The sequence below is a fragment of the Phycodurus eques genome, chromosome 7 (genome assembly GCF_024500275.1).
Source record: "Phycodurus eques isolate BA_2022a chromosome 7, UOR_Pequ_1.1, whole genome shotgun sequence".
NCBI classification, from domain to species: Eukaryota; Metazoa; Chordata; class Actinopteri; order Syngnathiformes; family Syngnathidae; genus Phycodurus; species Phycodurus eques.
Window position 1 is genome coordinate 11834707 of NC_084531.1, and position 25055 is coordinate 11859761.

General features: G+C 40.7%; 2 protein-coding genes across 2 annotated transcripts in view; one reads left to right on the plus strand and one right to left on the minus strand.

The window, feature by feature from the left end:
- The window catches only part of dscaml1 (Down syndrome cell adhesion molecule like 1), a 141846-nt gene extending 132975 nt beyond the window's left edge, over window positions 1–8871 (plus strand). Inside the window, exons 30-35 of the mRNA XM_061682125.1 lie at window positions 527–557; window positions 675–793; window positions 908–1060; window positions 1274–1468; window positions 1973–2281; window positions 6894–8871. Of these exons, the coding sequence (XP_061538109.1) occupies window positions 527–557; window positions 675–793; window positions 908–1060; window positions 1274–1468; window positions 1973–2281; window positions 6894–7450 (1364 nt within the window). The 3' untranslated portion in view covers window positions 7451–8871. The remainder of the gene's footprint in view (window positions 1–526; window positions 558–674; window positions 794–907; window positions 1061–1273; window positions 1469–1972; window positions 2282–6893) is intronic.
- A 6518-nt stretch (window positions 8872–15389) lies between these two features.
- On the minus strand, window positions 15390–23622 carry LOC133405570 (uncharacterized). Its single transcript, XM_061682653.1, has 4 exons — window positions 23322–23622; window positions 21846–21959; window positions 17920–17962; window positions 15390–16863 (listed from the first exon to the last, which is right to left on the minus strand). The coding sequence occupies exons 1-4, from the start codon at window positions 23373–23375 to the stop codon at window positions 16721–16723; spliced, it is 354 nt and encodes a 117-aa protein (XP_061538637.1). The 5' UTR covers window positions 23376–23622; the 3' UTR covers window positions 15390–16720.
- Window positions 23623–25055: the final 1433 nt, after the last annotated feature.

The window sequence follows — 25055 nt, forward strand, 5'->3', positions numbered from 1 at the left end:
TTGTCTCCGGTAGTTGGAGCCGCTCTAGTACAACAGACAGTCAATTTACAGAACACTTTGGGGACATCAAGACATTGACAAAAAACAATTGTGCAAAAAGATGCAGAGTCCTCTAGCACTTAGAGCAGTACGAACGACTAATATTGCAATAGTCCGGTGCAATGACCATTGTGCAAAGAGCGGTGAGACTTCAAGGAGTGTATGCGGTTTAAAGTGGCGAGTAGTGCGATCATCTGGGACAATGTTGGTTGTGCAAATGTTACAGATACTCCTCAATCAGTGTGCAAATGGAGCAGATGCTACTCTGGCATGAGTGGCCAGTATATGCAAATAGTGCAGCATGGCGAGACAACTACAGTGAGTGCACGAGTAATACAGTGAGGCAGCCCACTGAGTCCGCCTTGCTACCCTATTGTTAAATCAAAGAATTTGATCATTCTGTTGACATGTTTAATTCGAGTCATGTCGCAAAATTCCTGCAGTATTTGTATTACTGAAAAAGTATCCTGTTCTTTTTTTTTTGTAGATGCCAAAAGCCTAGCAGAGATGCTGATCAGGTAATGTTTATCCTCTATCCTCCCTCTCAAAATCATCCTCCAAAATACATGTGTAACCTGAACATTTCGTCAAATGCCAACACTGTGAATGTTTGTCCGTGTATGTGTGTGGAGCAGTAAAAACAACAGAAGCTTTGACACCCCAGTGAAGGGGCCGCCTCAGGGCCCGCGCTTGCACATCGACATCCCGAGAGTGCAGCTGCTGATCGAAGACAAAGAGGGCATCAAGCAGATCGGTGAGAGGAAGGCATAAAGAGAGAGAGTGTTGTTTTGCTCTCATCTGTGTGCGTGTCACAGGAATAATAAACACAGGACTTGCTTATCTGAGCTATTTCCTGCCTCTCGGACAGGCGAGGACAAAGCCACCATACCTGTGACAGACACCGAGTTCAATCAGACCGGGAACCCACAAAGCTTCTGCGCAGGTGTGTCCGTTCACCACCCTGCTCTCATCCAGAACACTGGTCCTTTGATTGACATGTCAGACATCAGACCAGGAACCAGTAAGTGATCCTTCTCCTCGTTGGGCTTTCTCACCATCTGAGACAAACTTGAACTAACTGAAGCAGTGAGTGATAATGAAAGTGTCGATATGACCCACATGTCTTCCTGGTTTGTTGAACCCCACAATATGTGTCTCGAGTGTTTTTTTTGTTTTGTTTTTTTTTGCAAAAGTTTGTCCCTGACTTGAAACGTCCTCTATGTTCATCCACCAGATCCAGTTTCGAGGAAGAGTGTCAAATCAGCCCACAGCATCAGGAACCGCTACTCTAGTCAGTGGACTCTGACCAAGTGTCAGGCCTCCACGCCCGCTCGCGTCCTCACCTCGGACTGGCGCACGGTCACCTCGCAGCACGGCATCACCGTCACCGAGAGCGACAGCTACAGTGCCAGCCTCTCGCAGGACACAGGTTGGCACACGGGTGACACTTTCCTGCTGTTACACAGCACTAATTCTCTCACAAGTTAGGGATGTGAAATTTCAGTAAAATGCTCGATAACCTTTACAAGTGAACTTAATTTGACCTTCTCTAGACTTTTGAATGCCTATGTTCAACTGTTCAATGTTTTAGTACTTTTGGCACAACTTGATGTTCTATAACAAGGAGTAAATGGCAAAATTCACAACAGGTGTTTGATCCATGAATGAATCAATACATTTGACATTGAACATTGAATTGTCCAAAATGTCCACAGAAGGACAAATGCATAGCATTACCCGTCCTCCCCCAATCCAATCCAATTTAATTAACAGAGCGTTGGCACCATTTCTTTATGTTTGTAAACTTTTTTTATTCACCTATGTACTTCTGTCTGGCACGGAGATTGAATCAAACACCCACATTCCATGAATCAGTAGCCAGATATTTTTGTCCTTAAAGTGGCATTGGAGTGATTATCTTTCCTTTCTGCAGATAAGGGTCGTAACAGCATGGTGTCGACAGAGAGCGCCTCGTCCACCTACGAGGAGTTGGCCAGGGCGTACGAACACGCCAAGCTAGAGGAGCACCTGCAGCACGCCAAATTCGAAATCACCGAGTGCTTCATCTCCGACAGCTCCTCCGACCAGATGACCACGGGTACCAACGACAACGCCGACAGCATGACGTCTATGAGCACGCCCTCGGAGCCCGGCATTTGCCGCTTCACCGCCTCGCCGCCCAAGCCCCAGGACTATGATCGTGGCAAGAATGTAGCCGTGCCCATCCCGCACCGCGCCAAGAGTACGTCTTTTTCTATTTCTTTACTGTAACAAAATAAATACAGTGTTATCTTGATGTTTAAGTGAATGTTCCCCAAAAAGTGTTTTTGTCTGAGAAAATAAAACTAAATTTCTCGGGAACCCATCATTCGATTTTCAAAGTTCTTGGTTGGGTTGGGTTGGTTCTCCCCAAAAAAGAAAAAGGATAAAAAAAAAAAAATAATTACAAAATTAAAAAAATCATAAAAAAGGAAAGGTGGCATGGTAGACGACTGGTTAGCACATCTGCCTCACAGTTCTGAGGACCAGGTTTCAAATTTGTCCCGGCCTGAGTGGAATTTGCATGTGTTTTCTACGGGTACTTCGGTTTCCTCCCGCATCCCAAAAACATGCATGGTAGGTTAATTGAAGACTCTAAATTGCCCGTAGGTGTGAATGTGAGTGCGAATGGTTGTTTGTTTATATGTGCCCTGCGATTGGCTGGCGACCGGTTCAGGGTGTACACCGCCTCTCACCCGAAGATAGCTGGGATAGGTTCCAGCACGCCCGCTACCCTAGTGAGGATAAGCGGTACAGAAAATGGATGGATGGATTTTCTGTTGGCAATATCACTAAAAAATTTTCCCCAAAAAGCCAGGTTTTTTCTGAGAGAAAAAAAAAAACATTTCTCGGGAACCCATCATTCGATTTTCAAAGTTCTTGGTGCATTGTACCCAGGTTTAAGTGGCCATTCCAACTACACTCAGCATTTTGACAGACTTTCATTTTTGGGAAAGCTAGACATTTTTTGGGAAATGAACAATTATTTTAAAACAAAAAATACAGCAACACATGGAGACAGACAATGTAACAATACTCACAGGTATACATTCTTTATCATCAGTGAAAAATGAATAATAATATTATTAATATCATTAATATTACTGCAACTTTATGAGTCACTTGGTTGTGAAACTCTTCTTTGTGTATGTCTGAATTATACTGCCCCCTTAAAAATAACCACTGCTCTAGGTGACAGAATTTTCTTCAGTGCCCTAATTCCCAATACATCAATAACACTGATGCATATGATACATTGAGTGAAATCAGCACACCAGAATGTTAGGTGAACATGTGCAAATTGTGCAACACTTTGGCAGAAATCCTTGCAAGGACACCGGAGTTATTTATTTTCAACAGGTTTAAGAGACTAGAGTGCCTCATTGGCGAATGCAGCCCTATTGGGGGCACAAGCCAGTGCAAACTGTAGGCCGGTCCCAACCCCGGATAAATGCAGAGGGTTGCGTCAGGAAGGGCATCCGGCTTAAAACTTTGCCAAACAAATATGAGCGTTCAGCCAAAAAATTCCATACCGGATCAGTCGTTAACGATGTCCGCTACCGGCGCCGTCAACCTGCAGGGCCCCTGTGGAAATTCAGCTACTGTGGGTCAAAGTCGAAGAAGAAGAAGAGGTGGAACGCGGGTTCTTCGGCAGAAAGAGAAGACGAAAGCACAGAGCCTAGAACTGAATGTGGGGACTTTGAATGTTGGGACTATGACAGGAAAATATCGGGAGTTGACCGACATGATGATCAGGAGAAATGTTGATATATTGTGTGTCCAGCAGACCAGGTGGAAAGGCAGTAAGGCTAGAAGTTTAGGGACAGGGTTTAAATTATTTTACCATGGTGTAGATGGGAAGAGAAATGGAGTCGGGGTTATTTTAAAAGAAGAGTTGGCTCAGAATGTCTTGGAGGTGAAAAGAGTATCAGATCGAGTGATGAGGCTGAAACTTGATATTGACGGTGTTATGTATAATGTGATTAGTGGCTATGCCCCACAAGTAGGATGTGACCTAGAGGTGAAAGAGAAATTCTGGAAGGAGCTAGACGAAGTAGTTCTGTGCATCCCAGACAGAGAGAGAGTCATGATTGGTGCAAATTTTAATATTGGTGAAGGAAACAGGGGTGATAAAGAAGTGATGGGTAAGTACGGCATCCAGGAAAGGAACTTGCAGGGACAGATGGCGGTAGACTTTGCAAAAAGGATGCAAATGGCTGTAGTGAACACTTTTTTCCAGAAGAGGCAGGAACATAGGGTGACCTACAAGAGCGGAGGCAGAAGCACGCAGGTGGATTACATCTTGTGCAGACGATGTAATCTGAAGGAGGTTACCGACTGTAAGGTAGTGGTAGGGGAGAGTGTGGCTAGACAGCATAGGATGGTGGTGTGTAAGATGACTCTGGTGGTGGGGAGGAAGATTAAGAAGACAAAGGCAGAGCAGAGAACCATGTGGTGGAAGCTGAGACAGGACGAGTGTTGTGCAGCTTTTCGGGAAGAGGTGAGACAGGCTATCGGTGGACAGGAGGAGCTTCCAGAAGACTGGACCTCTCCAGCCAAGGTGATTGGAGAGGCAGGCAGGAGACTACTTGGTCTATCTTCTGGCAGGAAAGGATAGAAGGAGACTTGGTGGTGGAACCTCACAGTACAGGAAATTATACAAGGAAAAAGGTTCGCTAAGAAGAAGTGGGACACTGAGAGGACCGAGGAGAGGCGAAAGGAATGCATTGAGATGCGACACAGGGCAAAGGTAGAGGTCGCAAAGGCTAAACAAGAGGCATATGATGTATGCCAGATTGGCTACTAAAGAAGGAGAAAAGGATCTATCCAGGTTGGCCAGACAGACGGATAGAGATGGGAAAGATGTGCAGCAGGTTAGGGTGATTAAGGATAGATATATATGTATGACTGGTGCCAGTAGTGTGCTAGATAGATGGAAAGAATACTTAGAGGAGTTGATGAATGAGGAAAATGAGAGAGAAGGGAGAGTAGAAGAGGCAAGTGTGGTGGACCAGGAAGTGGCAATGGTTAGTAAGGGGGAATTTAGAAAGGCATTAAAGAGGATGAAAAATGGAAAGGCAGTTGGTCCTGATGCCATTCCTATGCAGGTATGGAAGCATCTCGGAGAGGTGGCTGTGGAGTTTTTGACCAGCTTATTCAACAGAATTCTAGCGTGTGAGAAGGTGCCTGAGGAATGGAGGAAAAGTGTGCTGGTGCCCATTTTTAAGAACAAGGGTGATGTGCAGAGCTGTGGGAACTATAGAGGAATAAAGTTGATGAGCCACACAATGAAGTTATGGGAAAGAGTAGTGGAGGCTAGACTCAGGACAGAAGTGAGTATTTGCGAGCAACAGTATGGTTTCATGCCTAGAAAGAGTACCACAGATGCATTATTTGCCCTGAGGATGTTGATGGAAAAGTACAGAGAAGGTCAGAAGGAGCTAGATTGTGTCTTTGTGCATCTAGAGAAAGCCTATGACAGAGTACGCAGAGAGGAACAGTGGTACTGCATGCGGAAGTCTGGATTGGCAGAGAAGTATGTTAGAATAATACAGGACATGTATGAGGGCAGCAGAACAGTGGTGAGGTGTGCTGTAGGTGTGACAGACGAATTTAAGGTGGAGGTGGGACTGCATCAGGGATCAGCCCTGAGCACCTTCCTGTTAAGTCAGTCAAGGGACTTTTTTTTTTTAAATGTAAAAAAAAATTCCTTTTTTAACCAGTTGCCAAAGCGTACTTTAAAAATTTTAATACGAGGTGTCTCAGAAAAGTTCCAGGGCTATTGTCACAAAAGATATGTTGTATTTAAAATCCAAACTACAAAGTAGAGCTGGCGAATATGGCATTAATATAGAACTCCCAATTTTTTGGGGGGGGAATAATAATATTTCCAATTTTGTATTATTTTTCCCCAAAGCAAATGACAATTATTCAAGCAGTCGTCCACCATGCCGCCCATCTGAAATACATTTTAATAAAATATTTTACATGTTCGATAACTGAACATCAAAGTGACAAAAATAACCTATTTAGGATTATGTAACAACTGTGCTGTCGTTGAACACAATATGACTAAAAGGTGCTGTGTTTATCTCCAAAAAACTGGAAACTCGGGAACTGATTTCTTCATGAACTAGGTTATTTGTGAACCAAGGTTTCACCTTAAAAAAAAAAAAATAGTAACAGTTTTGAATAATGTCATTGTCATTTGCTTTTCATGTAAGCGAAAGTGAAAAAAAAAATAGATTTTTGAGATAAACAACGTAAGATTTTATTTAATGGCCATATCACTCAACTGTAGGTTAGGGGAATGGGTAAAGGGCTGCACATAAATAGTGAAAATCCACATATATTTGACGCCCATTATCAATGCATTTAAATAAATAAATACATAAATAACAACAATTTGTTAAACCCCAAAAATGATTGAATAAGCAGGAATGGTTACGATATGGTTAAGCAGGTTAATTGTAGACTCTAAATTGCCCGTAGGTGTGAATGTGAGTGCAAATGGTTGTTTGTTTATATGTGCTCTGCGATTGGCTGGCGACCAGTTCAGGGTGTATCCTGCCTCTCGCGCGAAGATAGCTGGGATAGGCTACAGCACACGCGCGACCCTTGTCAGAATAAGCGTTATGGTAAATGAAATGAAAAATGACAGATGCTCTATAAATAAAGTTGAGTTGAGTAAACCGAGGACCCACTGCAATTAATTCACAAGCCTCTAAATAATTACATCAAATAAATCACATCCCCCCCAGTGAAATAACTTTTTATTTGTTGTTGTTGTTTGTTGTTGACTTGTCCTCCTACAGGTGACTATTGCAACATTCCCCTCTACATGAAGTCAGACCCCTTCTTCCGAAAGCAGTCGGAGCAGCGTGACCCGTGTCCAGTGGTTCCCCCCCGTGAAGCCTCCATCCGCGGCCTGGCCCAGCGGGCGTACCACACCCAGGGCCGTCACATGACTATGGATTCTGCCAAGCAGCAGGCCCTCACCATGGGCCACGCCGGCCTGTCCAGCCTCACCTCCACCGGGGCGTCCGCCGGAGGAGCCGCTGGAGGAGGGGAAGGCATGTCCGCCAGCTCCAGCAGCTCCACGCTCCCCCAGAGGACTCTCACTATGCCGGGGTCCTCGGCCACGGGGGCCCAGGGCGCGGCCGCTGTCACCGCCGCCGCCACTGGGGCATCGTCATCCTCCGGTGGGGCTGTGGGGGCCACGGGAGGCACGCCCGCTAGCGCCTCCTCCTCCTCCAAGTTGGCAGGATCCAGAGACTCTCTTTTGGAGAGCAGCTCGTCAGGATTGGGCAGACTACAGAAGCAGAGGGATGGGGGTGCGGGGGCCTACTCCAAGTCATACACACTGGTGTAGCCTGACATGGTGGCGGCTAATTAAAAAGATTAGTGGTCAAATGCGGGGTGAAGAAGACACCGATGCCCGGCTCCTCACCCGTAGGTGCCTGCTCTGTGCCGCGCCGCAGGGGGCTGCTCGGGCTCCCATCGACACTGCAGTAAGGAGGAGTTGGGGGGTCTCCGCAGCACAGAGGGGTTGCCTTTCTTTCTGCCTGATTGCTTTTCTCCCCATCTCTTTTACGCCGCCACTTCCCAAAACACGATTTATTTGTCCACTTTTCATGTCCTGCTTCGGACCCCCACTTATCCAAGGTATGCACAAAATCCTCTCCACGTGCTGCAAGAGGTGGTTGCTTGAATTTCCCACTGGTTATGTTTGAGGTTGAAAGGAGCTCATATCACAGCATTGTGCCACGTCACGATGCTTTTACTGTATGCGTTAGCCACCCGACTCGGTGGCGTTTGCTCCATGAAATGTCTTTTCCGTACAATGTATCATGGAAAAAAATATGTCAATGTCATTTCTGGCATTGGGGAATATAATCTCATATATGAGGATTATCAAACCCGTGTGTGTGTGCGTGTGGATGTATATGTGTAAATATATACAATATACAGTATGTGCACGTGTGGCAGGCACACAACAATGGTGGACCTTTTTAAAAGTCAATCTGTATGTTGAGCGTCTAAATACTAAAACCCAGAGTCCATTTTTGACTTATGAAGCTGAACTTTGAATTTATTGTTTAATGGTAATATTATTTGTGATTGAAAGAAAGGTAACGGGTAGGTACCAAGCAACTCTTTTGCAGTTCATCAAGATGCCACAATCGTAATTCAGTGGTGTAGTCATTCTACAAGAAGCCCTTTCCATACTGTACCTTCCCCCAGGGTCACGGTGACTAGCAAACACGTAGAGACGCATAACGATGGAAGCTGTCACTTCACGAGACGACTCTCACGTTGCGCTTCTAGGAAGACGGCTAGGCTGTGTTCAAAATCACTCCCCGTCCACTACATAGTGCCCTATATTGAGTTTGCCATTTTGTAGTGTTGTCCCAATGTGAAGTCAGTGTAGCTTTTCCCAACCTTTATTGAGCCAAACCTTTACATTCGAGAAAAAAATCTCAGAAAACACCACCGAACAAATATGTCGCAAAAAGTGGGGGCACAGGTTAATCATGTACCTTCTGCCATCTAGTGGAAGAGCATTTAATTGTTCTGTCTTTCACTCTACATTATGTCGCTGGCATAGGTAGTTGAACCAAGATGCATTATTTGTAGTGTATAATTTTTGGCCCAATTAAGTAAAATCGGATGACTTCCCGCGGCACACCTGATGATCTCTCATGGCACACGAACGTCCACAATGCATCATGAAAAGTCGCGAACAACAACGGTCACTAGAAAGTCAATATATTCCATGATGTATTGAGCCCATAGAGAAAAATTATTTTTAGTTTCTGGAAAGATTCTATTTCAATTCATTAATTTTGGGGGGGGGGGGGGGGGGGGGGATAAATAAAGTCCCTGTTAAGTGAAAATAAAGATGTCTTCTAAATTTGACAAAACACAAAGAAGACTGTTGTTAACAACCCTGACAAATGGGGCAGGTGGGATTTTCCGCTATTTCTCCAAAATGGAGTCATGTATGTAGAAACAAACCTCTGAATTCACTTTACAGAGTCTTAGATATAAGTAGAGCAACACATAATAAACACTGATAGACATAAAGTGCTTCAAACTCAGCATAAAACAATAAGATGTTATTATTATTTATTTGTTCAATATTTACTGTTGAAGGTCCACCCCTCAATGTTGATCAGGGACGTTGTAACTATGCAACAGCACAGACATAATTAACGGCATGACCGAGTTGTGTTCCAAAAATGATTTGACTGATGAGTGAAAATCCACAAGTTAAAAAAAATAATCATTAAAATGGCGGCAAAGCACTACTTCTGGCTATGGCCTGACTAAATGAAGCTCTTCCCCCCACTTCAACTTAGTTCCCACAAGATGGCGCCAAGCAAAACTTGTAGTATATTATACAGGGCTTTGACTTCCATCCATCCATTTTCTGAGCCGCTTCTCCTCACTAGGGTCGCGGGCGTGCTGGAGCCAATCCCAGCTGTCATCGGGCAGGAGGCGGGGTACACCCTGAACTGGTTGCCGGCCAATCGCAGGGCACAGAGAAACAAACAACCATTTTCACACCTACAGGCAATTGAGAGTCTCCAATTAATGCATGTTTTTTGGGATGTGGGAGGAAACCGGAATGCCCGGAGAAAACCCACGCAGGCACGGGGAGAACATGCAAACTCCACACAGGCGGGGCCGGGGATTGAACCCGGGTCCTCGGAACTGTGAGGCTGACGCTCTAACCAGTCGTCCACCGTGCCGCGGGCTTTGACTTTTAAGCGATTAATGGAGAATTGGTTCGATGGAGAAAAAATAAATAAAAATTGGGCAAATGAGAGTGCGGACTAAGTGAATGATTCCGAACACAGCCTTATAGTGTTGTTATTGTACAAAAGAAAGACTGTGAATTAAGTTAAACTTTACACATGGTACGCTTTATTTCATTGACTTTATTTCTTCACAATTTCTCCGAAAAGCAAAATCCCATAACAAAAAATCAGTTCCCAAAAATAAAAAATGGTTTAAAAAATAGAGTTGCTCCAAATGTTTTGCAATGATCAAATGTAACAAACATCAGGGCTCTCGCAATAGAAAAAGATATGTTTGTTTTAAAAAAAATATATATGTACATATATATTTCTATTCAACTATATAGCAAATATATGACGACTGACACAAAAAAAAACAACTATTAAAGCCGTTCTAATTTAAAATATATTCGAAAAGATCACAAGACAATCGCTCCGAGGGAGAGAGAGAGAAAAGGAAGATGTGACAAAGGGCGAGTGACTTTCACGGGTAGCACAAGCGTCGCGCTGGGGGCGCTGCCGTCTTTATTGCCGTCCCTCTCGTGATTCCGGCTGCACGTGCACGCGGCTCGGACGACAAAGCACAGTTGAATCGTGGTGTGAGATTGTGTCGCCAGGTAGAAACCAAACAGTTTGTGGTGAGCTTGGTGTTGAAAAAAGAAAGAAAAACAATCAAAACTTTAGCAGAGCAATACGGTGGATATAAAACGTCTACACGCCCATGTTCCAATACCAGGTTTTTGTGGTATAAAATTAGACCGAAATAAATTTGCTCAGAACCTTTTCCACCATTAATGTGACCTGTAAACTGTACAGCTCAATAGAAATAGTTTTTTAGAGGGGAAATAAAAGCAAACATCAGAGATGTTGTGGTTGCAGAAGTGTGCACACCCTCTTCGAACTGGGGGTTTGGCTGAGTTCAGAATTGACCAATCACTTTTAAACTTGGGTTATATGGTACACACATTTACCCATGTGTTTAGGAAATGTTGTTATGGTCCAGTTCAAAATAGCAGTCAGTGTTAGCACAAAACCCTCTGGCTTCTGCTAGTAAGCAGCAAAACCTTCGGGGCCCAGATAGTAAGTTTAAAAAAAAAAAAGTCACAAAAAGCCTACTACAACATCTGAACTTTAGTTGGAGTTAATCGGAGGCACTTTAAATGGAGGCAGATGTGTGCTGATTCCCATTTAGCATGAGTTTAAATGCGATTGGCTAATCTGACCACAGACGCATCCCCAGTTCGATGAGGGCATGCGCACTTGTGCAACCACATAACTGTATCTTAATTGTTTAGTTTTACTTCCTCTCTCGTGAAAAAATAAAATAAAATAAGAATTGAGGTGTACAAGTATAATTTCAATTAATTATTGATCTTGGTCTTTTAGTGACAAAAACCTGTTATTTGAACAGCGGTGTGTAGACTTTTTATACCCACTGTACAGTGAGTGAGCCTGTTGTAATATGTTGTATTGTACCTTTCAAAGGTGTGTTCACCAACTCCATGCCATCCCGCCCAACGAGACTACTTTCTGCATCACTTTGGCCTTTGCATTTCCACTTCTACATGTACATGTTCCCAGGAAAACAAACTCTCGTGGGCCTGTTTACATACACTCCGCCACATTGGAATTGGATGGAGTGACTAAACTCATGCCATCGGTCAAGTTGCCAGGCCACACTGACCTTATGTCAGTTTGTTCAAAGTAAATGCAGTGTTCCTTGCAGAAAGGTCTCTGCCCTATTATGAGAAGAGGGGTGTCCAAATTAGAACCCGTAACGGCATAACATCCTGCTCTTATCGTCATTTTTTTTCTGTAGCTCGTTCAGGCAGCAAAACTGGTTGGATCTGGAGTAGTTGCACCAATTTGCTGCCTGCTGGGGAAATCTGTCAATACGTTTATCGCACTGTGTGACATATTGTCGGTGTCCAATGAAAAACATGCATCTCCAGCAGGTTTTCCTTTTTTCAAAGTGTGTTTCTTTTTTTTTTTTTTATTATTTTACTTTTGTCCGGAAAATTACAACAGATACAGATTTGGATAAAAATACTGAACCAGCAAATTTGTGATTTTAGGACATATTGTCACTAGCCAGTAAAAAAAATAAAAAATACAACAATAAACTGTATTTTGATATTATTTTACCTTTAGCCAAAAAAAGAAACTCCTACCAAAAAATCAATCTTTGTTCATTTTCTATCTAAAATATGTCAAATGAGCACATTTTGAAATGCATATTGTGTTGTATGTTTATTTCTTCCTGTAGCCCAGTGATTCTCAAAGTGTGGTGTGCGTGCCACTGGTGGTACGAGGGCTCCCTCTAAAGGCACACAAAAGAATCACTGACTTCAATGGCTAAACTGTGCATAATATTACAGTGGCCTAAACTTTTTTTTTTTTTTAATCCAGTACAGTACGTTTGTAAAATGTAGTTGTGTTTAACTTTTAAGTACAATACATTTGCATTTCATCTTTACGCATTGTCTGTTTTTAACATTTAGTAGCATAAAAAAATAACTGTTATGTGCAATACATTTGAATGTAATCATTATTTAAGTGCAGTTTTTCTTTTCCTATTTTTAAGTGCAGTGTTAATGTTAAACGTGCATATCGTATATATGGCTTACACTAATATTACATTTACACTTGCTACTACACTACTGTATTTTAATATCGGTCATTATGATGAGCTAATATGTCATTTCTTTCAAAATGCATTGTTATCATTTTACATAATGCCCAAAAATATTTAGTTTTAGATTATTTTTTTTTTTTAATGAAATAAATTAACACATTTTGATTATACAGTACTGTACATGCTTTTCATTGGACAGTGATGAAATTCTCATTGCTACAAAAGGTTTATTACTCAAATTCTGCAAAACCGACCAAATTGGATGAATCTGTTCATGATGTTCTTTCGTTATACACGATTTCCCACAGTGGCTTGACAATAATTCCATCTGATCACAGAAGGAGAAGCTTTTGGAGCTTTTATTCTATTCTATTAGCACCACAAATCAATGTGCAATTCATTCATTGTTCAAAGGGTGGATTTTTGTTTTACATAAGGAAACATTTTGAACTGACAGACTTGAGTGTCAACTTGACAGTACGTCCCCTCCTCACTAAATAGTTTGTCATCAGCTCAACCAATCAGAGGTCCCTCTTTCCCACTGCTATACAGTACAACTTCATTTCGATTCCATCAATAGAAACCCTGTGTACATAGGAAAGTGTTTTTGTATAAATAAGTACTATTTTCAACATCTTCACTAGATACCAGGGCACAATGTAAACTTTAAACTGAAGTTATTGTCATAAAACAGAAGAGGACTTAATAATAATAAAAACATATAGAATTATACAGAAATTGCTTAATCTTGGTTTAATCAAACATGTCAGGGTGGACCATGCACAATTAAAATATGGTTTCTTCTTTTACAGGTTGAGTTGTCTCCTTTTGTTATAATTCCTTGAATTTGTTTTGGTTTGAATCCCATTTGAGGAAAGGAACATTTGCATGTCGTGAACATTTCGCTGGTTGCTAAGTGGCAAATGCCAAAAAGAGGGGGTCATGAAAACACAAAAATGCAGAGCTTGTTCCTTAACTCCGATTTCGCGGGCAAACATTTGCTTCGATTTGAAATTGCTTGTGTTTAACTCAACTTTTTGTTTTTCTATGAAAATAAACAAAGAGCAGGAAAAAAAAAGTACTCAACACCTTGTGCAATAAAGCTATCTTTTTATGAACTGTGATAATATTGCTCATTCTTTAACATTTGTGTGTTTCTGGAGATGTTAGAAATAGAGTTTCAGAGGCACAGAAAATTGCAGGTACATTTCCACAATTCATGGGATGTTTGACAGAAATTTGGCAATTGTGGGAAAAATTCAGTTTGACATTTCAAAAATCTTTTCCATATTTTTTTCCCCAAGAATAGAAATTATTATTTTTACCTTGATTTATTTGTGTAGACTGTAGACTGTAGACGGTGTAGACTGGTTAGCACATCTGGCTCACAGTTCTGGGGACCGGAGTTCAAATCCCGGCCCCGCCTGCGTGGAGTTTATATGTTCTCCCCGTGCCTGCGTGGGTTCTCTCCGGGCACTGCGGTTTCCTCCCACATCCCAAAACCATGCGTGGTAGGTTGATTGAAGACTCTAAATTGCCCGTAGGTTTGAATTTGAGTGTGAATGCTTGTTTGTTTCTGTGTGCCCTACGACTGGCTGGCGACCGGTTCAGGGTGTACCCCGCCTCTCGCCCGAAGATAGCTGGGATAGGCTCCAGCACTCCCGCGACCCTTGTGAGGAGAAGCGGTAGAGAAAATGAATGGATGGATGGATGGATGGAAGGATGATTTATTTGTGAAGCTCTCAAAACATGATTGCTGACGAAAGCCAACATATTCCCAAATAAGTGCAGGGCAGTAATTTAATAATTTAATGAATTCCATCATTTCAATTCAAGATTGCTGCTAGAAAGGTGATATTTTTTGCCAACTATATTTACTTTGTATACTATAAACTATAAGTTTTATGCATGTTATAGACATTTGTTATTTGGTTGTATGATTTGTCTATTTTGTATGTATTTATTAGTATCCGTTTGTAACTTATTTCTTCACATTCACACCTATGGGCAATTTCGAGTCAATTCACCAACATGCATCCATGCATATTTGTGGGATGTGGGAGGTCCTCAGAACTGTGAGGCAGTTGTCCTAACCAGTCGGCAACCATGCCGCCTATTTTACCAATATTTTGTCTCATTAATTGATGAATAAAAAAAATATCAATATGAAGATATTACAAATTACTAACATATCCATAAACATAAACATATTTAATATAACACAACAAGAATAAGGTGTTTAAAAAAATAGAAAAGAGAAAAAAAATAATACATTTCTGTTTTGTTTTTTTTGTTGTTTTTGCTTTTGATTTTAAAATGTTGCATATTTTGAGGATAAGAATGTATATTAATGGAATTAAGTCGCATTGTGTGAAGAAATAAATGTTTGGGGTTTTTTTTGCATGAGGCTAGTATTACAAGAATAGAACTGTACTTTTTCATAATATATATATATATATTTTTAAAATCACTAAATGTATTAAAGTAGGGACAATTAAAAAAAAATAAAAAAAATAAAAAAAGGTACGCTCATGTTGCGAATTGGTAAAAGGATAGGTGCCAAAGCAGCACACTGAAAATATAAGTCCTTTGAGTTAACTTAATTTGATCATGTATATCGGTTGCACGTGATTAAAATGTGGTAAACTGATGTTATTTCCCCTTCTTCTTATCAAAAATATGGAATAATATATTTTAGTTTACCACATTTGAATCACGTGCAAGAGAGTTACCGTTCATATTCGAATTAAGTAAATTCAAAGGACTTTTTTTTTTCCCTGTGGAGTAATACTCTGATCTTCCGCTAGAGGACGACATGCTGCAAAAAAACATCCACCACGCAGACTAAAAAGAAGTTCGTTCAGGCAAGTAAGTCATATTTCTGCATTTATTTTTGCAAATGTCAACACATAAGTCATAGCTTTCATATTCATAAGGTCATAACATGCCCGCATGTTCAACTGCAGGGCCACAACATTTGACAACACAAGAGTGGTGTTCAGAATAATTGCAGAGTGAGTATCCAAGTTATAACAGATTTTATCACCCCAAATGCCTTGTGAACACGACACATTCTAAGACGAATCAAAATATTAATATGCGGTATTCCTTTACAGAAAGTGAAGAAAAGGGATTATGCCGTTCAAAAAAAAGTTCTCTAAAATTCTCTAAAAATTCTCTTACAACTGTGATTCCACTCTCAGGACCAGTGGATTCCATTGCACTATCCCCTTTTACTTAGACACACTACTTTTTTTATTGTACATTATTCTGAACACAATTTTATGTTGAAAAAAAATCTATCGAATATAAAAAAATATTCTTGTTTCTAAATTGTTGTCCCTCGCATGCAGCTGGATAAAGTGCCTTCATGCAAACTACCATAATAAAGGTTGTTGAATATACAAATTAGCTCCAGAGTAATTATGATTATTATTACATCATTTTAATGAATTGTGATTTAAATTTTATGTATGATTATGCATTTAAAATTTGAATTATTGACATCAGCCCATCCCCTTTTTGGAGCACTCGAGTGAGCTGGAGCCCATCCCAGCTGATTTTGGGCGAAAAGCAGGAAACGCCCTGAATTATTGGAGGACAGCCAATCGCAGGTAATTAAAAACAAAAAAATATATATATTTTTTAAAAGCATTATTATTTGTGTGACGGCGGAATAATTTTTTGCATCATTTATATTGGATCTCATTAGATTATGTAAGGGTTGCTAATGAAGTGGCCAATGAGTGTAAATAAAATCACAGGTATCTCAAATTTTACACTATAATAAGATAATGTATACCGAGTATTTAGATCAATATAGGAGTTTTGAAAAAAAAAAACTGTACTTGAATAATGATTCAAATAAAATGTATAGTACACAGTAGTTAAATACAAATTGAATGTTTAAAAACAGTTAAAAGATTTTGGAAGTTTCAACGTTAAATGCAAATGTATTCAACATAAAAGTTAAAGACAACTGAACTGTACTTCGCTGTGATTGTTTTTCACGTACCACTAGAGGGAGCCTGCATACCGCTAGTGGTATTCGAACTGCACTTGGAGAATCACCGATTTCGATGGATTACTGAATCTGACCATGCTACGTTACATTATTAGCTTGCATGTACATTCTGTGTTGTACACGTTGTATGAAAAGGTCCATCCACGGTTGTTTGTTGGTATCCACACAAGTCCAAAAGGTCTATTTGCCGTTCTTTTGCTTCTTCTGTTGGAACTTCCTGAAATGGGTCTGAATGGTGGCGGCGGCCTTCTCCACCTCCACGGGGCTGAGCGGGGGCGGGCCGACCAGCTCGCTGCAGCACGTGCCGTTACTGGCGTTGGAGTCTGAGCGAGAGAGGACACGCATGAGGGATAGACAATGAGACATCGGGTTACAAAATTCCGAGAAATCTGGGAAAAGTTGGAAACTTACCATGGGAATTAATGAACGGGACGATAGCGTTAAATACACAGTGGTGCCTTGTGATACGAGTGACCCAGCTTATGAGCTTATCAAGCTACGAGCTGTCGTCCGGGCGATTTATTGTTTTGACTTGCGAGCAAGATTTTGAGATATAAGCGCTGTATGCTGGGAATGAATGCAACTCAACTGACATCACAACAAGCAGCAGTTTAGCAAATAGTGAGCAATGCTCCAAAAGAGACGTTTCGAGCTGTTTATCGCCACTCCCAGTTGAAGTTTCGTGTCAACTAAACGTGAAACAAAGAGAATGACACATTTTGGATTTAAACAAACTACACGACTTTGCCTTTGGAATGTCCGCTAGCTTAATGCTAACACACAATGGAAAACACCATAAATGCGCTTACGAATTGTATCACTAGTCGAAGTGTTGTAACACTTCAAGCAACAGACATTTGAACACAAACAGTGCAGCAACATACTGTATGTACACAGACAATATAACGATTTTCACAGGCATATATTCTTTATACTCTGCGAAGAACAACTTATATTATGCAGTTTACTGAGAAAAATTGTGACCGTGTCCATGTACTGTACAATATATGCATATGTCTGCATTATACTGGCCCTAGGTGGCCAAGGTGCGCATACTAGAGGGAGCAGCACAATGTCCATTAATTTGAATGGGGAAAAAAATAAATAGTACAAAGCCAATGTTTTGCATTTTATTGTATTATGCCATTACTTTATTTTTTTGATAAAGTATAATATTATAGAGTGCTATTTTTCTTGTTAAAAATCAAATGACAAATGTTGCATTTTTGGGGGTTAGGCTAAAAAACATAAATGGCACTTTCATACATTTCATTGGGGAAAGATGTGTTGAGATGAGTGTTTTGTGGTACGAGCGTGGTCACCGGACAAATTGAACTCGCAAGGCACCACTGTATTTTTGAAATAAAAGTGTTACTTACACTTTCTATAGACACCCATGCTATTCCTCCTAAAGCCATCGAGCTGCAAAACAGATCAAGACAGAATGAAAATACAAAAAAAGTTACATCTGATGCTTTTCCACTGCACAACACCGACTCAGCGCAGCTCTACTGGGCCACGGAAAATTGTCCACACCACAGCGCATTAGGTTTAGCTTTATCTATTTAGCACACATTAACCTCAGTGGTGCAGGGAGGGAACGAAGCCGTAAAACGTAAATAGTGTGTAACCCGAGGTAATTTTGCTTTCAAAAAATTGTTCAAAACCAAATTATATGTAAACTGGGTTGTTCGTAAAACCAAGGTTCCACTGTACTGTATATATATATATATATATATATATATATATATATAGTTCTGATTTATATGTAAAAGTTAGTGCCAATAAAATTATTCAAATCCCATCTGTCCCCCCTTTCTTCTGGTGTCCCCCAGGTCTCTGTCTTGGGCCCCCTCCTCTTTTTCACCTACATCGTACCTTTTGGCAATGCTTTCTGTAAATTCAACATGTACTTTCACTCTTACACGGATGACAACCAAATCTACCTCGCCACCAAATGCACTACCACGCTTCCTCCCTTGCTGACTGTTTCTCTGAACTCAAACACTGGTTCTCATCCAATGTTCTACAAAATCCTAATCATAAGTACGAAGTCCATGCGAGCCAAAAATAACAGTTTTTCCATTACACTTTATAATTCCACTGTTTCCTGCTCCCCTCAGGTAAAGAGTCTGGGTGTCATCTTCAACAGCACACTCTCCTTCCAAGCACACATAAATAACATTACCCAGTCTGCATAAATTCACTGACGAAACATCAATCGCCTCTGTCCATCCCTCACCCCCCACATTGCTGCTGCCCTCGTTCATCGCCTCGTCACTTTCCGCCTGGATTATTGCAACTCTGTCCTGTTTGGTCTCCCCCCACAAGTCACTGCCAAAACTACAGCTTCTCCAGAACTCTGCCACCCGTACACAGGGACACCATCTACTCACCACATCACTCCAGCCCTGCAACACATCCACTGGCTCACTGCCCAATACCGCATCCAAAATAAAAAAAGTGATCTGCACCTTCAAGGCCATCAATAACCTCGCCCTGCCATATCTTGATGACCTCCTTCACGTTGGCACACCCTACCACTCTCTCGGTCTTCGTCCTCCATGCACCTCACTGTCACTTCTGCCCGTCTGTCCACCATTGGGGGCAGATCTTTCAGCCGTTATGTCCCCCGTCTTTGGAACTGACTACCACCTGATCTCTGAAACACAGACTCATTAACCCTCTTCAAATGCAAACTCAAGACAGACTTATTACACTTATCACTACTTAACATTTCCTGTATCATTTGCCATTGTAATTGGAGTTTTATGTTTTGTTATTTTAATTGTTGGATTTCTTTTAACTACGGTTGCACTGCCTGAAAGGTGCCAATAAATAAAATGAGTTATTATTATTAGCTGTTGTTGTAGTAGTGGTAGTAGTATTCATTTTTATTCAAATATAGATTCAACAAAAAGAAAACCAACGCCATCTGGTCTGACATTGACAGAGACGCCTAAAAGAAGAAGAGAATGCTGACTTGCGTGAGCAAACACATCAGATACAGACCATCCTGATCCACATCAGTGCTGCTACGTGACCAGGAAGTCCCCTCAAACATTGTTCACATTCTTTCGACTGTCAGATCAGATAGTCTGGCACAATGTGTGCAAGAAAGGTACCCAGCTTACTTAAACAAAAGCATGTGCGTCTGGGGTTGCCACGTGCCTGACTGACCCTGTGCATGTGCATGTGCATGTGTGTGTTTGCGTGTGCGTGTGGGTGAGACTTTCACAGTTGAAGTAATGACCTCCAACAGAAATCGCCTTGATTGGGATTTGCAGCCCACGCACAGCAGGAGACGCCTGATGGCTGTATGCTAAAGGCTAAATGCTGGAGCTGATTAGCCCATTCACTTGGCCATGTGCCCATACTAGTTGGCAAACCACATAAGACTGACCTCGTCAACCAGGCCCAAAGTCACCTCAAGCGGGGTCCACACGTTGCCATTTCAAAAATCTTAAGCGATTTTGTAAATGTGAGAGACCACACAAAGGGGGAGGAAAAACATGAGCAAGTGTCTTCGCGTGTTTGGTGCCGTCGAATTGATCAAAACAGCACACGTCTGCAAGTATCATGAGTCATGTCCCTCGACCAGTACTGGTCAGGTGTCGTATCATTTTTGACCTGTGACAGGTAAACTGTTCATTGATCTGGCCACTACTTTGCACTTGTGAACTCTTCCCCCTGTCATTTTCATTGGGGTTGTGGCTCTTTGCTCCCCATTATAGCTTTACATCACACCCTCATTAAACACCCAGCTCAATGCTATGTAACAAAACCTGTTTGGTTCGCCATTCATGCAGTGACTGTAATCAAACAGGCTCAATTGGCAGGACGGAATGTGCCTCCCATACAAGAGAAGTCACGTGTCTTTTCCAATTCTAAATGGAAGTCCTGTTAGTTTGACTTCCCTCACATGTTGCTAACCAAAACTCATTTTGCATAGTCGTCGAACTACACTGGAACTCCCAAGTCTAACAGCACAGGGCCATCATGAACAAAACATTTTGGGATGGGAAATGGGATGAATTAAGTTAACATTAATAATAATATTCACCCGACAACACAATTGGAGAAGGAACAGAGTTACGTGATGAATATATGGCACACTGTTGTCTTTCCATATGTGGGGAATTTTGACATTTACTTATTAAAATGACAACATCTGTCCTATCATTTTGTGATTCTGTATTTAGATTTGATCTTATTAATAATCATTCAAAGTTGAGATTTTTCGAGCAATTTTATTTTATTATATAGATATCATTTTTAAAAAGAAATTTACTTTTGTCCTTTTTCCTCAAAACAAAACGGGAAACAAAAAAATCTCGATCAAATTGAGATCTGCGGAATCGAGCTTTTGTCGATGCTGAGTTCCACTGCAGCCTTCCAGATACACTTCCCGTTGGCTTCGCGTGCAGGAACGCCTCCTCTAAAAGTTGTGTTTTTTTAGCGGTGGTGGTAGTGGCAGGCCTTCCGCTGCGTGGTTTGTCAAAAACAGATCCGGTTTCGAGAAACTTGGCATGGATGCCGTTAATCGAAGTACGCGTTAAGTATACTTTTTAGATTTTCATTTATTTTTTCGGGGGCGGGGGGATTTTTAACATACATTTTCATATAATTGGAATAACCACAAGAAATCGAATTAAGCCACAGAGTAGGGAAAAATGCAATTCAAATATTGCGCAGTGATAAAGTATGTACTTCATCATGGCTGTTTTTTACATAAATTGTGCATGATCACAAAATTGTAAACGGATTTTGTTTCCCATGCTAATGAAGGTTTATCGCAATTATCATGTTAGTGCGAGGATTACAGCACAATGAACAAGCCACTGAGTTTCAAATTAAGCATGAAGCCTTTAGTAATGTTACATCACATTTGGATTCAAGGGTGCAAGAGAGCCCTCATGCAGCATGTATATACAGTATTTACTTACAGTAACCCTTACCGAGTCTTCCTTTTCCATGTGCTCATGACCCGAGCCAAGAATATATCTTAATCAAAACTATTTAAAACATACAAACTACAGATCTTTTCAAAATGTATGAATAGCCTGTCTGACATGAACAAATAGATGATTAGTCCTTAATCAATGATTCAGAGAAAAGGCAAAGTGTAGTTTTTAAGGTGGCTTTTTTTTTTTTTTTTTTTTCAAAATTTGACCTAGCACAGTATCTCTTTTCACAAACATATGTACCTTCTCAAAAGAGTGACATTTTGAGAATTTTTGTATCTTTTAGTATTTATTTGGGTCACTTTGGGGGTTTGGGTGAATATGAGCGTCACGTTTCAAACCTCATCTGTTTTGCTGCTCCTGCGGCTGTGCGACACTGAATGCACCTGCCAAGGCAAAGGCTGGGACACCATGTAAGGCAGACGCTCCTGTTTGTGGGAAAAGTGCTCCCCTATCTGCAAATGAAAACATCAGCAATTAGCATCACAAAAGGTCTGCACACATTGCCTGCAACTTCACCTTCTACATGAGCCTAATGGTCATTTCTCTTGAACCATTGTTTGCACACATACAGTAGGTTGTGAAGGGTACTCATCAATCAAATATATTATCCATACATCCAATTTCTATACTGCTTATCCTCACTAGGGTCAAGGGTGATCTAGCGCCTATCCCTGCTGACTATGGGCGAGAGGTGGGGTACACCCTGCACAGGTTGCCAGCCAATCACTATTATTGTTCTTCTACTGCTACAATTCTGGCAGTATGTGACACTTTAATGGTTGAGGAAGAAATATACACAAAAAGTACACTTCCACGAATGAAGTTTTTCTTCATAATCAAAACTGCAATCGTAAAATGTGTTCTCTTCCCCCAGACAAATAAAACACAATTACAACAAGAACAAAATAAATAAAAATGGAATTAAAATTTCAAATTCCAAAAATGATACTCATAAAAACATTTTTGTTTCATTAACATGAGATTGATGCGCATGAGGATATTAAAAAGCGAAACTCAAATTTACAAGAACGCCATACGCACTTAAAGAAGAGTTCATTAGGTACTCTTCGACAATAATCATCCATCCATCCATTTTCCACCGTGCCGCCCACTGAACTATATGTCCTATATATTGTATATAGCACAAAGCGGTACAGTTCTAACCACTGCAGACTGCAATAATAAACATAGTTTATTTAATACTTCTCTGACAATGTGGACTAGTTTATTGTTTAGTTTTGAACAAGTACTGCATTGCCTGTACTTAAGTGGATTTTTCAGGAGATTGATTGATTGATTGATTGTCAAGACGGAGGCTTGTGAACCAGGGAGCAATAACAACGATGGCAACAAATTGCCTTTGTAATCTGAAAAACACATTCAGGTCATGTGTATTTTTTCTGTGGTTATTACAGTATGAGTTGATTTAGCATCTTTTGTCAGTTCACAACATTAGCAAAGCTATGGGAACACATTGTTTTGTTTTGATAGCACAATAGCCTTACCCAGTGCCAGCTACCTCTTGTTTTGAAAAAAAAAAAACAAATTGTGCCGAGATATCAAAATAGGTATTGTACATCATTTTCCGTCAAAATACATTTTAACATTTTAAGTTCATTCCAATGTACTCTTCTCCTAACTTAAAGGCATTGAATCAGTACTTCTATTTTGACCAGAGGCTTTTTGTACTTACAGTATCTACTACTTGCTAAGCACAGAGTCTGAGTACTTTTGCCACCTCTGAGCCATTCTTATTCCAGCCAATGACAGAATTAAATGACATTATCTTTCACAAGTCGTTGTCACGGTCTTACCGATTCTACGACTCTGACCATCACATACATGGCTGTTAGCATGGCGATCAACATCTTGACCACTAGTTCTTAAAAGTTCCCTCCGATAGTCCTTAGTGTCCTCAGTTCGTTTTCCAAGGTGCAGCTGAAGAGACGCTATGGAGGAACACTCGGAGAGCGATGAAGAGCCGCTCCGCAAGGAAAATCGACCTGATTATGGCAGCCCTCGCTTGCTCGAAGATGCACACAAACAGCAACACACACACACACACACACACACCTTATTCCCACAGTGACCGACACATAAAGGTAAAAGAGCTTTGCAGGACACGTTAAAGAGCTTTGCAGGACATAAATAGGGAGGCGCTAATCTTTTTCCTATGCACAACAACTTATCCCTCAGGTGTGCTCGCATCTATCTCCACTGGGATGCAAACACACACTACTACGATTTTGTATGGTTTTTTTTTTGCCTTATTTCCATCAAAACTCACAAAAATACATAAGAGCAAAGTCCAAGACCTCTACCAAGCCCTGTTGACAAAAGTACAAACTAGGGATGCACCATTACCACTTTTTTCAGACCAAGTACAAGTATTTACTGTAGTTTTGAGCACTCAATACCGAGTACCAATACTTGATAATGCCATTACGTCTTGCAATTGTGATGAAAAGTTTTATTTTGATTAATTTTGCAACGCAAACATTTCTTGAGCATTTCACTCAACTATAACTTTTGCATGGAACATTAGTGACATTCTAACATCCAAATGCATCATTTTCTAATAGTCTATAGTCAAATAGTCAAAAATGTAGGCTGTAACACAAGGCATTTCAATTATGCGGTGTCTCAGTCTGAACACTAGGGGGCACTATGTGTAAGGAGTCGATACAGAAGAGAGGAAGACGAAATAACAGCTGAAGAAGAACATAGAGGATATTCACAGAGGATGCCATGTTTCTTTAGTGTGTTAACTACAAAATAGTAAGTCAAAAGAATTAAAAGACTGCTTCTTGACAACACCAAGAGTTATCAAATGAAACTGTGACAGATCAAGGGAAGTAATGCTTTATCACACCATTGGTTCTTTATCAATATGGTTTGAGAAACTTGGTGCTTGCCGGACGACTCTCTGTCATCATCTATTTATTATGCAGAGCATAATTTGCATTTGCATTCGGCTAACAAAGTGTTCCCATCAAGTGTCGTAGTATTGGCACATTTTTTTCACTTCCGAGTATGAGCAGCTACAGACATACAGTATGTCTATATATATATATATATATATATATATATACAGTATCGGCACCTCAAGCCCAAAGCCTTAAGCCAAACCCAATGTGATGACAAATTTTATGTGTATAATATGTATAAGAGTTACGTTGATAGGTCCTTGAGTTCTAGTTAACTGGGGAGAGGCCACACTTGGTTTAATTAGATTTTGAGGAAGCAACACCCATTGTGTTGCTTCCTCAAATTCTGGCAGTTTCTGGTCAACTGTGAAAATCTACGCATATTTTTGGAGGAAGTGAAACACACCTAAGCTAGGAGATCGCTGTATCTGCTACCTGACCTCTTTGCAAAGATAATAAACTGTGCAAGCTCTTTTGTCTTTCAAATATTTGTTTCAGTTACAGTATTCTCTGAATTATTATTTTTTTCCTTTTTTTCCCCCCTTCTTTGTACAAAACACCCACCAACAAACCAGCAATAATCAAAACAATACAACTCCTTCCTTCTCTGCTGAAATAATA

Coding starts and splice junctions, on each gene's coding strand:
- LOC133405570 (XM_061682653.1), bottom strand. CDS start 23,375: ATGTTGATCGCCATGCTAACAGCCATGTATGTGATGGTCAGAGTCGTA. Junction 17,963..21,845: donor GGAGCAGCAAAACAGATGAG/GTTTGAAACGTG, acceptor TCTGTTTTGCAG/CTCGATGGCTTTAGGAGGAA. Junction 16,864..17,919: donor CATGGGTGTCTATAGAAAGT/GTAAGTAACACT, acceptor TCTCTCGCTCAG/ACTCCAACGCCAGTAACGGC.